This window comes from Falco punctatus, assembly GCF_963210335.1.
Source record: "Falco punctatus genome assembly, chromosome: Z".
In the NCBI taxonomy this organism is placed as follows: domain Eukaryota; kingdom Metazoa; phylum Chordata; class Aves; order Falconiformes; family Falconidae; genus Falco; species Falco punctatus.
Genome location: NC_137586.1, coordinates 66346321 through 66360532, shown reverse-complemented (window position 1 = coordinate 66360532; position 14212 = coordinate 66346321). Strand labels below are relative to the sequence as shown.

Sequence of the window (14212 nt, the reverse complement as noted above, 5' to 3'; positions counted from 1 at the left end):
TAAACAGTCACAGGCAGTGAATGACCTGTGTCTCTGCAGAGTTTTCTTTTTGCTTCCTTCCCAAATGTGTTGATTTATTGGGAATTAATTTTCTGATGGCACACAAAATAAGCTGCAGTGGCTGTTAAAAGTTGGTGATGTCTGAGTGATGCAAGTCACTTTTGAGGAAGGAAGCAAATACGGAGTCTTGAGTTTGTTGAGTACTTTCTATGTATTTTTTTCTCGTGGAAAAACTCAGGGCGTTCAGATATTGTGCAGATTGCCTCCCAAGTAATAAACTGTTCTCTATCTTCAAATATGAGAATTAATATTCAGAATAGACAATGTTGTCGAATAGTGTAACGGTAGCCCATAAACTGGAATTTTTCAAGAAGTCATTTCAGTTTTAACGTGTTTCCTCCTGCTTGCTTCTGAAAGCTAACTGTTCTGGTTGTCTACATGGAAAAACTAAAGCTGTAACATGCAGAGTTTGTAGGACTTTGAAGTTTTTGTTAATGTCAGCTCATTTCAGTAAAATGTCTTAACAATTTTAAGAAATGCTTGCCAGTTGAAAAATTATCCTGGCTTGCAACAGTATCATATATTTCACTAAAGCATTCTTACACTTTAAGTTCTGACTCTGTGTATTTGTTACTTACGTTGATAGAAATAGATGTGACAAAGAGGTAGAAAAGACCATTTAGATATTTTCTTAAAAACACGATGTCTCAAGGCTACCATGTTTTTGGGACCTGCTGTGTAAATGCAGCTGTGCCCTCTTCAAGTCTCAATGTCATGTGAGCTATCACATATGAAGTTCTGTCAGAGGTACTTTTCCATGTAACTTTGGTATCTCAAGCACTGCTCTGTAGTTTTCAGGGTCAGGAAAACTGTCTGTCTTTGCTTTCAAGAATTTTTAAGATCCTTGTCAGAGCTGATGAAACTGAGACTACTAGTCTGCTGGGGGAACAGCTTCTTGATATCCTGTCATTTTTAAGTTGCTTTCATTTGGAAAACTACAATCATGTTTTAAATGTTGCAGTCTCTAAAAAGATAAAAATACCAAATAAAGCTTCCTTTGTTTCTAAGAATCCCCTTTGTATGCAGTACTTTATGATGCAGTTTTCAGTCATGTGGGCAAAAATGGTGTGTTTGGTCCTTCACCTTCAAGAACTGCTTACACAGGCAGAGCGAGCTCTAGGCATGAGCTGAGATAGCATAGGAAGTCAGTTTTCCTGTGTTACTTGTTGCAGGAAGTTGTGTTCAGAGGAGTAATGAAAGGAAAATGATCTCATGGTTGGTGACTGGTTGGAGCTGTTCTTCAGCACAGGATTTTCTTTGCTTTGTCCATAAAATTCTTATGGTCTGTGGGCAGCTGTTACTGCGCTATCCCAAAGCACTCAGATATGGGTGCTCCTTAGTAAGTGGCTGATAGGAGATGATGAGATGATGGAATTTGGAAGATGAAATTTAGGAGTCAGACTAGGAGGAGGGTGTCCAAGCATCACTGGCTGAAATTGAAATTCATAGAAGCTCGCTTCTGAACTTGTACAATGTACTTCAAAAATGTGATGCTTTGAAGAATTAGACCTTCAGATGTTAAATTGGAGAGCCAGAATTGGTTTGTGCTACTGACAGTTATGACCTTTCCTGCTGTCATACGGTTTCCAGTCTGTAAAGTAAGGATGCTTATAAATGTTGGAGCCATTTTAATTGTACAGAGAGTATTTAAAGGAGTGACATATAGCATCTGATGGTTTGGTTTTTTTTTTGTGTGTGTGTGTGAATGTGATGCAGTGGCAAGGAAAAAAACAACCAACAAGCCAGTTTAGGGAATATAATGATCCTTTATTCATTCAGAGATTTTTAGAGAGATTTAGTAAATTCATATCTAGACTAATCTGATAGGATTTAAAATATGCAAGCTATGTAAACCCTTCTCTGTGCCAGGTATATCTAGATCGATCATTACCCAATGCGTTGTGAGGAAATTACTGCTTTTTAGTGGTGCTGTTTTATTTTATTTTTAAAATACAGTTCTTTTCCATTTTCCCTGAAAAAGAAGAAAATAATTGGTGCCGTGTTTCAAGTAGTGTCATTAGCATCATGTGACTGAGACTGACTCAGTAAGGGAAGGACACTGTGGCATTCTCAGTTATGCAGTCCTCTTGCTCGTACTTGCTGTCCTCTAGCTACCTGAGTTTAGTCTTTCACCGTGTCAAGTTGAGCTAAATCTGCAGTTCTTCATGTAGCTGGAAACAGTTGTGAAGACAGTTACGCACAAATCTAGTTTGTTGTAAAAGACTGGACTTTGCAATAAAAACTTATTAAAGTCATCTTGGAAGGAAAGAGGTGCATGAGAAAGATTTAACACCCTAATGAATTTTTAAACAACTTACTGTAAAATATCTTCTGCCAGTTGTCAACAGGTTCAGTACTATGAGTCAATGCTTTACTTTGAAGATAAGAGTGATAAGACCCTTACAAGCTTCTGTGTAATTGGGATGTCGATACTTACCTGTGGAAAGACACCTTTTACTCTACACAGATTTAATTTGTGTTTTCAAGTGTACATAAATATTTGTATGTGTTTTCAGAGAACTTAGGGAATGATGAGGGAAGAAACAGGAAGAGCCAGCACATCAATATGTGTCTCTGGGCCTGGTGTCACAGGCAGAATTTTGGGTTTTTTGATCACGGGTCAGTTTATACAGCACCAGGCCCGCTGGCGACAGACAGGATATACCTGTCTCGAGGGGAAAAAAGGTCTTTGCACAAAAGTTAGCAGGGCTCATTGAAAGAGCTTTGAACTAGATTTGAAGGAGGAAAGGAATAAAACCAGGCTTACTGGAGATGAGCCTGGGGGCAGCATACCAATGTTTGTGGGATGTTGTGCTAGTGAGGTCTTGCAGTCTGCCATCTCACTGGAGGTAGGGGATGGAAATCCATGCAGTAGCAAAGCTGCAATGGTATTTGATATGTTAGAAACCATAGAAACACCTGAGAATGGTCACACAGGAATTAAGGCTTCTCCCTGCAAAAAGGTGGCGGGATCAACTGACGTGCATCTACACCAATGCATCCAACATGGGCAACAAACAGGAGGCACTGGAAGCCATTCTGCAGCAGGAAAGCTATGACATAGTTGCCATCATGGGAACGTGGTGGGGTGACTTATGCAACTGGAGTGCTGCTATAAATGGATGCTATTAACTCTTCTGAAGGGATAGGCAAGGAAGGAGAGGTGGTAGGGTAACCCTGTATGTTAGGGAGTGTTTTCATTGTCTAGAGCTTAATGATGGTGATGATAAGGTTGAGTGTTTATGTGTAGAAAGCAGGGGGAAGGCCAACATCATGGCAGGAGTCTGTTACAGACTTCTCAATCAGGACGAAGAGGCAGGCAAAATACTCCATAAGCACCTGGGAGAAGTCCCATGATTGCTAGCCCCTGTTCTTGTGGGGAATTTCAACCTTACCAGCTCTTTGATGGAAGTACAATAAGCAGAGAGGAAACCATCCTGGAGGTTCCTGGAGTCTTTGGAAGATAACTTCCTGATGCAGCTGGCGAGTCAGCCAACTAGGGAAGACACTCTGCCTGAAATGGTAAGAGTTTTTGATTCTCAGAGAAGTAGGGATGGAGCTCAGCAGAACTGCTACCTTGGGCTTCTGGAGGGCCAACTTTGGCCTGTTCAGGAGCCTGGTTGAAGAGCCCCTTGGGAGGCAGACCTGAAGGGCAGAGGGCTGCAGGAAGGCTGGACATTCCTCAAGAAGGGAATCTTAAAGACGCAGGAGCCGGCTGTCCCCATGTACCAAAAGTCAAGCCAGTGGGAAGAAGACCTGCCTGGCTGAACAGAGAGCTTTGGCTGAAAGGTTGGTCAAGCATTGGAACAGGCTGCCCAGGAACGTGGCAGAATCACCATCCCTGGAGGTATTTAAACGGCATGTAGATATGGCTCTTAGGAACATTGTTTAGTGATGGTTTGGCAGTCCTGGGTTAATGGTTGGACTTGATGATCTTAAAGGTATTTTCCAACCTAAATGATTTTATGATTCTATGTGTATAGATAGAATAAGTAATCGTTAACGTTCTGTGGTGGTGGGGAAAAAAAAAGTTGGTTATTTCCAGGTTATGTTTGCTTACTTGAAGGGATTTTATCCTTATTTTGAATAGATGAGAAGAAAAGAGTTATAAGAAGGTGAGTGTTTTAAGTTTCGGTTGTTTTGGGTTTTTTTTTTTTTTTTTTGAATGAGTGCAATAAATCACATGAGAGAGAAGATGAAAACATGTGCATAGGTTGGGAAAATACAGTTAGTTACAGGATAAATGTTTGGGGTTTTTATGCTCTGCTCTGTAAATATATAGTATAGTGTTGCCTGAAAACCTGTAAATTTAAGTTAACTTCAGAGAACTGAACAGGAGAGTCTCCTGAGAGACTCAGGTGATTTTTTTTTTCTGTTTGTAGCATAAATAATTTGTTTCCTGATAGAACAAATGAAGTGCTGAAGTAGGTTCATAGATACGGAGAGCATGCCAGGAAAAAGTACTTAACAACAAATGGTAATACAAGTAAAACAAAGGGATGTGAAGCCATTGCAAGGATTTCGTAAAATTTTCATAATTTGTCTAGAGATTTCAGTATGTAGAGATGATACTCTCAAAACCCCTGAAACTGTATAGCGAGTGACCCTTTGTATTAGTCATTTCTTTAAAAGGCTGGTACATGTTGTTACACTAATTTCAAGTTTTATACACACACGCACCTGCCCGCGTTTAGCCCTGTTGAGAAGATCAGAGCATACTCTAATCTTGACAATTTTGAAAAACAGTTGAGGGCTTGGATTATACTAGAATTTTGTTTTAGAATGTGGTGAGGTGAGGAGATACTAGCTTGGCAGTCATTTTGTTTAAACAAGCAGCTCTCCATTACCAGGAGTCTGTTTCCTCCTCTTATTTATGCATTATATCCTTTAAAAATTGTTATTCCATTTGAAGTTCCCCAAACCAAAGTGGTTTATTCTTTTTGATTGAGAGGTATGGTTGAAGGAAGACTTTCTTGTACATATGCCGTGCTACTGAAAAACAGCTGAAATTCTGTGAAGCCTATGCCAGAATATATAAGTTGATTTTAAATTTGAAAATTATGTGGTAAGGGTAAAGACGTGAATAATGTGGGGTGAGAAAGGAGAAAAGATGTAGTGCTGTTTTATAGCTGTTACACCTATTCCTGTTCATAGCTGTGTACGTGAAAGTGTTTTAATTCAACATTTTAGTAGTTCTTATTCCTGAGGCCAAAGTATGTAGGGAATAAGATATCATATTTGGATAGTCCAGACCACTAAGAACATAAAACTGCAAACCTTAGGTAGTCCAGGAAACCTTGCACTTGTATTTTGTAATTATAGTCTTGTTAAAAAATAGAATCATGTGTGATCCAGGCTTCCACAAAATGTATTTAGGCATTGGAAACTATTATGAGCAAGTTAAACTGTCTGTTTTGTTTATTTTCCACATACGCCTACTTTGAAAAAAGTAGTTGGTTATTTGGAGGGACAAATAAAACCCTTTTATCTTTATATGTGTTTGTTTCTACCAGTTGTTTTTTCCCATTACCTCTCCTTACCCTTACAGAGATAATCAATTAAAAGAGAAGGTATGGCAAATGGGGATCTCAGTCAAAGAGTAGCTGGCTCAATTGCTTAAGTACTGTGCTGAATTAGAGCCTTTGAAGCGTCAGCACTGCCAGTTCAACTGGAAGTATTCATTGTTCATTGAAATGTGTAGATGAGTTTTGTGATTGTTTTTTCTTCATGAGATTGCTTGACTGCTTACTCTTACATGAATAAGCTGTTAGGTAAAGTATACATGCATATATGTACACGCATATATGTCTGTGTGTACATACATACACATATACTTGGTAAGATAAGCTCTTGGGCAGAGCTCTTTCTCTCCCCAATTAGGAGGGAAAATATATGGCTTCCTTTTTTGTTAGCTTTACCACTGACCTTTATTGCAGTCTGCAGGCAAGACTGAAAACTTGGCACAGACAGGTTGGATATCGCCTTTTCTTTTGTGATCTGGCAGAAATCCTAAATTGTTAGGAAATTAGACTTGACAGTTTGTGTTATTAATTGGAGAACAGTCTAACCGTATTATGACTGACTTCAATCTAATGCCCCACATCAATTGACTGTTCTCATCCTCCAAGGATGCATCACTTTTTTTCTTTTTTTTTTTTTTTTTTTTTTTTTTTTTTTTTTTTTTTTTTTTTTTTTTTTTTGTTTGTTTTGTTTGTTTTAATGCTATCACTCACTTAAGACTTTAGGAAATGTCATTATTCGAGGAATATAGAAAGTAGAGCCAACAAGGCTTTAAACCAATTCTGTTCTCTTACGGAATGTAATTTAAATAATGAACTAATACCAGAGACTGTGGTAAATGGAAAGAAATTTGTTGACTTACCTGACTTGGCTATATTGCATCTGAAATAACCTGCTCTGTAACTGTTCTGTTCAGTTCAGCCTACATGTTTTCTAGCTGTGACCAGTCCCACTTATAGTTACTGAAAGTACAAAAAGGCAAGTATTGCCTCCCATATTCATGTGTCAGACTTCTAGTTAAATACATTGATCACATTTAATTTTCTGAACCTAATTACTTCCTAAATGTTACATCTGTTTTGTTAGTGAAGCACAAGTACTTTTTACTACAGTAATTTTGAAAAGCATTTGGTAGAAATATTGTCTCCCAAGTAGTGCTTATTATTACCCCCATTAAATGGCTAGTTCCTTTTACAACTTTAGTAAGGAACAGCTGCATAGCTAGAATGAAGTTGAGATTGAGCTTAAACCAGAAATTAGTCCTTATTTACCATAAATAAATATTTTTTTTTAGTAATGCAAGTAAATGTTACTTAATTTGAGTTAAACTTTATTACAACAGCTTCTTTGTGAAAATAGCCTCCTGACAGCTTTTGTAAAAGCTCCAATTAATAGAAGAATGAAAGTGAGACCGTAGAATTTTAATTTAGTTAAAAAGTCATTTAATTATTTGATTTAATTATTTTACATCTAGCAGTTTTTATTTTCTAGTTCTTGAAAGTGGTGATTTGCTGTTAGCTTTTGGACTCTCAAAAGAAAACCAGTAATGAAGGGTGGTACTCTGTAGAATTCTGTCAGGAGCAACTCTCTTTAAATTGTCCATTTAAAAATTTTGTTTAAGGAACTAGGGGTCTATTCCTCACTGAAAGTTCCTTTCATAGTGTTACAACTTTGATATTGGTGGCATTAAGGCTTTAGACAGCTCTTAGCAAAGAAGCTAGTGGTACATCAGAGATGCTCATCTCTACCTTTTGACAGTGAAAACACAGTTTTAACAACTACCCAGGGGAATATCGGAGACAGTGAAGACACAGCAAGTCAGAAGAGCAGCACGTGCATGTTATTCTCTGAACCCCCGCTGCTGTGGGTTTTGTGTGTGTACGAGTGGGAATGTGGTTGCACTCAGTTGCCCATTTTTCTTCTATTTGTGTGAGAACTTGGAAGTAGTGAAGGGAGCAGGTAATCTCCATGGATGGTAATTGTCAGGCTGTTTCCAACTGTCCCTTCCCACTCAGCACTTCAGCTGCCTTAGTGGTGTAGTAGAGTGTAGATATTTACATTATCTCAGTTAGCTTTCCTGTTCCACCCTGAACCAGCACTGTGTGTTTCACCACACATTCCTTGGGTGCACCCTGTAGAATGGCGTCTGCAGTATAGGATCCCTTGTCAGTCTGTTGGCTTGCTTTTTGGAGTTGATTGGGCTTGTACATTGCTAGCTGGAGAGTCCTGCACTAGACAATACTGTCTTCAGGAGGTCTTGGCTTTATTCTTCTCACCAGGTGAGATAACTTTGCTATTTCTACTTCTTGGTGATGCTATAAGATTAATTTGGGTTATATGTTCTTTCAGCAAAACATTTGCCCTCTCCTTTGTCCCTTTTGGAAGGTCACACTTGGACCCGTCTGAACTGTAGTGTTCTGTTAGTATGAAATTTCCAGTCTTCACTATATTCCTAAGAATTTATAGGATCAGTTAGATGATAATTACAAAAAAAACCCCAAAAAACTATATGTTCTGGGCAAAAGTAGAATTTACAGTTACAAATTTCAGGCCCATTGATACCATCTTACTGATACATCTTTGTTTTCAAAAGAAAGAAGTGTTTCAAAAAGGGTAAACAGCAATGTAAGCAGCCATGGAGAAATACTGTACTTAGCTTTAAGTATGCAAGTCTTAGAAAGATATGGTGCAGTTTAGTATTTTTTTTCTCACTGTTTTTAGCGCATGTATCCAACTCTCACACCAGAAAGAAGTGACAAGCTCTTCTACATTCCACCATAACTGAGACTCAGAACTCTTGCTGTGTTGATGAAGGCTAGCAGGACATGTGAGAGAGCATTAGAGCTTAGTGTGAACGCTGTATGTACTTGAAGAAGTGGACCTGAATATTAACAGATTAAAAATAAACCAAATGGATTATGGATTAAAATGATAATGAGTTCAGAACCCTTCTAGTTACACTGTCCTTTGCTTCAGATCTAACAGAAGAAACGACGTTAGAAATATATCAGAAAACGCTTCCTTTGGAGAATCTTTTTTCCTTTTTCCTTTTTCCTTTTTCCTTTTTCCTTTTTCCTTTTTCCTTTTTCCTGAGAAATCTGTTAGCTTCTTTCCTCCAAACACAATTTAGTGCAGTTTACCTTTATTTGGATAAACATATGCCATTTTTTATGATCCCAGTCCAAAGTGCTGGGAGAAAATAATTAGTGACAAGGGGTTCCAAAGGCCAGTAATGTGCTTGAGTGAAATAAAATTTTTCAGTTTAAAAGCTCCTTTCAATTAAATTCAGGTTCATCATGCCATCATATAAAACTACTAAACTTGTGAAATGTTCACTGGCATTAGTTAACGTGACACTGATTTTCTCTGTACTTTTGGGGATGTCGTATTACAGAGTACTTCACAATCATTTAGTCACTGGATTTCACAGAAAACTGATGATAAGGGAGTAAGTTTTTAGTTCAGGAAGGTGCACAGGCTGGCATGTCACAGCTCTCATGTTATGGACTGCTGGCCACTGTACACATACAGCAAATACAAAATTTGGTAATGAAAATGCTAAGGCTACGCAGACAGAAAACTGAAGTACTGTAGCCATCTTCATGATTTCTCAGGTTTATTCACATTCACAGTATATGCAAACACTACATCTGTCTGTCTCTACTTTTTACTAGTATGAAAGATTAACATGAAGCAGAAGTCTTCTAGAAAGCTTGGCATGTTACTCTGGGGTTTGTTTTAAATATTGGGACGAGCTACCCATGGAGCTGCTAAGAGGGAAGTATATCACAATCATGTTACTCTTAAAAGGGAAAGATAAGGATGTTTCTGAACTCTGTAAGCTAAATCAAATGCTGAAAAAGCATGGTAATGTGTGTTTGAAAAGAGAAGTTTTCATATGCTTTTTTTTAAAAAAAATTGTGGATGAATCTGTCATGGTGAAGACTCCTTTAAAATTACACTTCAAGCTGTAGAACCTAGGGACAAATTCTAGAAAATGCATTATTTCCCTGTTGCCAAATTTTAGTGAAACTGGATCTGTATGTCGGCGGAGTAGGTTGTTTTTTCCTTCCTTCCTTTAAGCAATTACATTATTTTCTTATGTACCAAGACCACACATCGTTCTTGGCACATTTCCCTGGAGCTTTGGCAGTTTGTCTGCACCATAACATTTAATTTCCATTTCACCTGCTTTTTTGTAGAACATGTTATCGAAGGACTAGTAAAATAGAATGTGGTAAGTTTGTTAAACTGTGATAATTTTTTTACTAACTCCTCCTTGTTTCTACCAAGCACAGCTAGCCTCCCATTTCTCTTTCTCTGTTTCTGCAGGCTGCCTTATATCGGCTAAGTGGGGACTGGAATCCTTTACACATTGATCCAAGTTTTGCTGCTCTTGGAGGTGAGCTGAGAGATATCATTGTATTAATATTTGGACAAAGAATGATGTAAATGTATTTTTAATCTTTTTTTTCCCACTTAGTCTGTAAGTCCAGCAAGCTGGAATAAAGTGCTGCTTTTATAACTGTTCTGAGAGTCACCATTAGATGTCTTCAGAGTTCTGCATGACACTTCTCTTTAAAGCATTGCTTCTTGTAGCTAGGAATATGGAACGATGCGTGGACTCTACCTACAATGGAAACCTGTCTGCTATCCTATTTACCTTTTAGAGCTTATTTGTTGCTACTATCCCATCTTTACAATTTCTGTTTCATAAGCAGAAATAATTGACTACCAAAAGCTTCTGAAGGAATTCCATAAATTCTTTGATAGATAATTCTTTCCATCTAATTAATTTTGAGATTATGTTGGCCTTGGTAGAATTTTTTGTGCTTCTGTGTAGTCTTCTCGATCCCAGTAAATCTCAGGAGAGCAGGGGAGAGGCAGTTTGCTAGCACTTCTTTGCTATAAAACTGCTAGTGCGGTAGCTTGTTCATTTATATAATGCTACATGCCAAAGGAACAGACCATAGGCTATGTTAACGGATTCTTGCAGACATGAAATCCCTAAAGAAGGTTCTGTTTTCTTAAATCTATGTTGTAAAGGTATTTTTTGAAGTTTTTTTCAGGCCTTGCTAATGGTATAATGTGATTACTCCAGGCAGACAGCAGTTTGATTTATGTAAGAAATTTTCTGGAATGTGTTCTATCATCATAAACTTTACAAGAAAATACTGGTCTGCAATGATTGGTCTTCAGTTTTCTGGTGACTTTTTAATACAGAACTATCATTGTGTGGTGTTCTTACCAAGATAAATAGAGCAGAGCTGTGCTTCTGTGTTCAAATTAGATTTAACATACTTCAACAGTGTCCTTTTGCAAGTACATCATAATTGTTTGGTTAACTGTGTTTTCTATAATTCTCTGTAAATTTTTGTCAATAAATAACAGTAATCAAATACCGAAGTCCATAAAGAGATTTTCCCAGTTTATTAAACCATTGTGTGTGTTTGTTCAGCTCATGATTTTGGATAAATATTTAGATGGAATCACCCAATTACTCTTGAAGATGCTGGAGGAGAAAAATACATGTTTGTAATTGAAACTCCAGTGTTTAGAATAAACTATAAAAACCTTACAAAAGCAGAGGACTAGAAATCTTCCAGTGCTCTTTGTATGAGCAGGTAGCTCAGACACAGTGAAAAATGAAATTAACTCTGCAGATGAGGTAGTCCCTATGTCTGAGCTGAAAACCACTACGCTGGAATTTTGGAACTGGGCTACTCAAATACCTATACTAAATGCAGGTTCAAACAAAGAAGAAAATGAGTCTAAGTTTTTTCTTATTTTTTGCTAGTAATCAAAAGCTTTTTTCTTTTGGCATATTCACACACCACTTTGTCTTTAATCTCTGTAAACGTGCTGTTTTACTCGCTGTCACCCAGCGTGCTCTGGAAGCAAGCTTTCAGTGTGATGTGCTCAGGTCATTCCAGGATTATTGTCAAGCCTTCTTGTGGGTAATTTTTCAGAGGAGATATGCTACCTCCTGTATATATTCTTGTGCCTTTAGTCCTGTAGCTTGTATTTCCGAGATATCACTAAGTGAAAGCAACATTTACTTTGTTTTCATTTTAGAGAAAAAGCAACTTGATAGCCTTATTGATTTGAGTATGCATTAGTTTTATAAAGGAAATACTGGGGAGAATAGGACCATATATATTTGTCTGTTTCTGATTTCTGAAAATAGTGGTGGGTTTTGGTTCTTGCATAGTGAATTGAGCTAAACTTTTAAAGAGCTAAATGTCCCTATAAAATTCTGGATGAGAGATACTGAATACTGATATTGTTATAACGCCAGTAATGTGTTTTAGAGTTGACTGCATGCTATCTTTTTGCTTTCAGAAATAGTCGGTGCACAGTGTACAAAAAAAGAAAGTGCTATTAAGAGTGTACATACTCAAATATTTTACAGGAAAGAAATGTCAGAATGATCAGAGTGGAATACTTACAGCAAAAAAACAGACTCATGCTCCTTTTAGCCTGTTCTTCTGTCATATCTCGTCTCCTAACTTAACAAGTCAAAATTTCCGTTTCTCATCCTCACTCCTGGTAGTCTTCCCTTTGGGCTGTGTCTCAGAATTCCCATCTTTCCCAGCATTGAGTCCCAGTGGCTTTTTTGTCTCTGTCTTGAAGGTGGTTTCTTCTTCTACATCTTTCGATTCTCTGCAGGCTAGACTTTCTCCTGTCCCCTCTTTTTTGTTTGGTTGTTTTGCTTTTGCTTTTTTCTTGCAGCTGTTGTCCCTTTGGGCAACTTTTCATGCTGTGTAGATGCTATGAAGAGTTGTTTAGAGCTCAGTAAAAACAGACTGGCAGCTGAGAGTGGCAGATGAGTTCCAGGCAAGGCAACTGCTTTCCCAGCCAAAGCTGGACAGACCTGTTTCGAATCCATGAGCTCTTGCAAGTGTGATCAGTTGCTGTTCATATGCCCTGTCAGGTCAGAGCAACCTGTTAAAGGGTCAGAACATACTCAGTACAAGCAGCATCTTTAAAACTTAACCGTTGCACTTCAGCAAATCTCAGGCCAGTTTTCAAAGCTTTGTTTTGTCAGACTTTGACAGGCCTGGAAAAAGATTCAGTGCTAATACAAAGATTATCCGCTGCCAAGGTTCAGCTCCTGCTCCAAACCATAGAAGTGTGAGGAAACCTGACCTAAAATGTCAGTATAAAAAAACCACTGTAATTTTTTTTTTCTTCTTTTTTGTTAGATGCCTTCAAAATGAAATCTTTTCAGGGTTTTTTCCACTTGTAAATAAAGAAAAGTTAATCTTGAAATGTGTACTATATTTGAAGGCGTTTGGCAACCACGAGTAGGAATTACAAATGGGAAGCATCAAATAATCTTAGTATCACTTTTTAATCGTTAAAATACCTCTTACCCTTGATATCCATACTTTCATGTAACTGTGCGTCTGGTGTGCCTATACATGTATACTAAAAGAGCCAATCTCCTAGTTTTTAGTTTTGTCACCTCTACAGACAGGGACTAATTTTACTTGTGAGTCTTACATAGCATATGCGTTGTTGGAGTGCCAGTTCTCAGTGAGCACTTTCCCTTGCCTCAAAGTAGAGGAAACAATAAATGGTAACAGGCAGTTTTTCAGTGAGATAGGCTAAAAAGAAAAAAGGAGGAAAAATACTATGAATAAAATATAGATACTTATAGAAGCAACATGCAAACACGTAATATTATAAGTGCTAAAATGTTACTTTTTGAAATAGGATTTAAGAAGCCTATACTTCATGGACTATGTACCTTCGGGTTTGCTGCTAGAAACGTTTTGAAGCAGTTTGCAAATAATGATGTGAACAGATTCAAGGCGATCAAGGTCTGTGTGTTCATTCCTTGCAGTTAATTTTCTTGATTTTTCTGGTTTTAGTGCCAAAAAGCCACAACACTTTAGGGTGGGAAAAGGCTTTTGCACCATCTTAACTCCCACAATTGCTTCTACTTATTGCTGCATGCATTTTAATGCCTCAAGTGTGTTTACTTAAATATTTAGGCTTTCTACATTGCTAGGTGACTGTTTTTTCTCTTTGTTTTTTCTTGTTTCAGTAGACCCTATGCTTTTAAGTTTTGCATGTACATATCACAGATCTGTTCACACCCCCACTTCTTTTTTTTTTACTTTTTTTTTTTTTTTAGGTTCGCTTTGCAAAACCAGTCTATCCAGGGCAAACTTTACAGACGGACATGTGGAAGGAAGGAAATAGAATCCATTTTCAGACCAAGGTCAGAACGAACTCACTGTTGTGGGCTTTAGAGAAAGATGTGTTGGCTGAATGACTGGGTATATCAAGCACACTAGTGAAGAAGGTTTTGTAAAAAAAATATGCGAACAGAATGAAATATTCTTACATATTTTATGGTGTCATTAAGATTCCAATAAAAATACTATTATGTGCATAGGACTTAATACACTCCTTAAATAATATGAGAACTCATTTCGTTGTATTGCATTTTGTGTCTGTTCACTGTGGAAGAGCAAAAACCAGTCATTCCCAGGTCAGCATAGTTTGTACTTGTTTCCTGCAGCGAGTCATAAGCTTGTATATACATCTTTTTTTACATTTATTTATCTTACGTCAGCTCCTGAGAGTTAGTTTATGCAGGTAAACCTCCGCAGATTTAGCT

General features: G+C 37.6%; 1 protein-coding gene across 1 annotated transcript in view; it reads left to right on the top strand.

Moving 5' to 3' along the window:
* Positions 1 to 14212, top strand: part of HSD17B4 (hydroxysteroid 17-beta dehydrogenase 4) — a 68127-nt gene that overhangs the window by 36789 nt on the left and 17126 nt on the right. The window contains exons 18-20 of the mRNA XM_080370922.1: positions 9913 to 9982; positions 13300 to 13406; positions 13724 to 13810. Of these exons, the coding sequence (XP_080227048.1) occupies positions 9913 to 9982; positions 13300 to 13406; positions 13724 to 13810 (264 nt within the window). The remainder of the gene's footprint in view (positions 1 to 9912; positions 9983 to 13299; positions 13407 to 13723; positions 13811 to 14212) is intronic.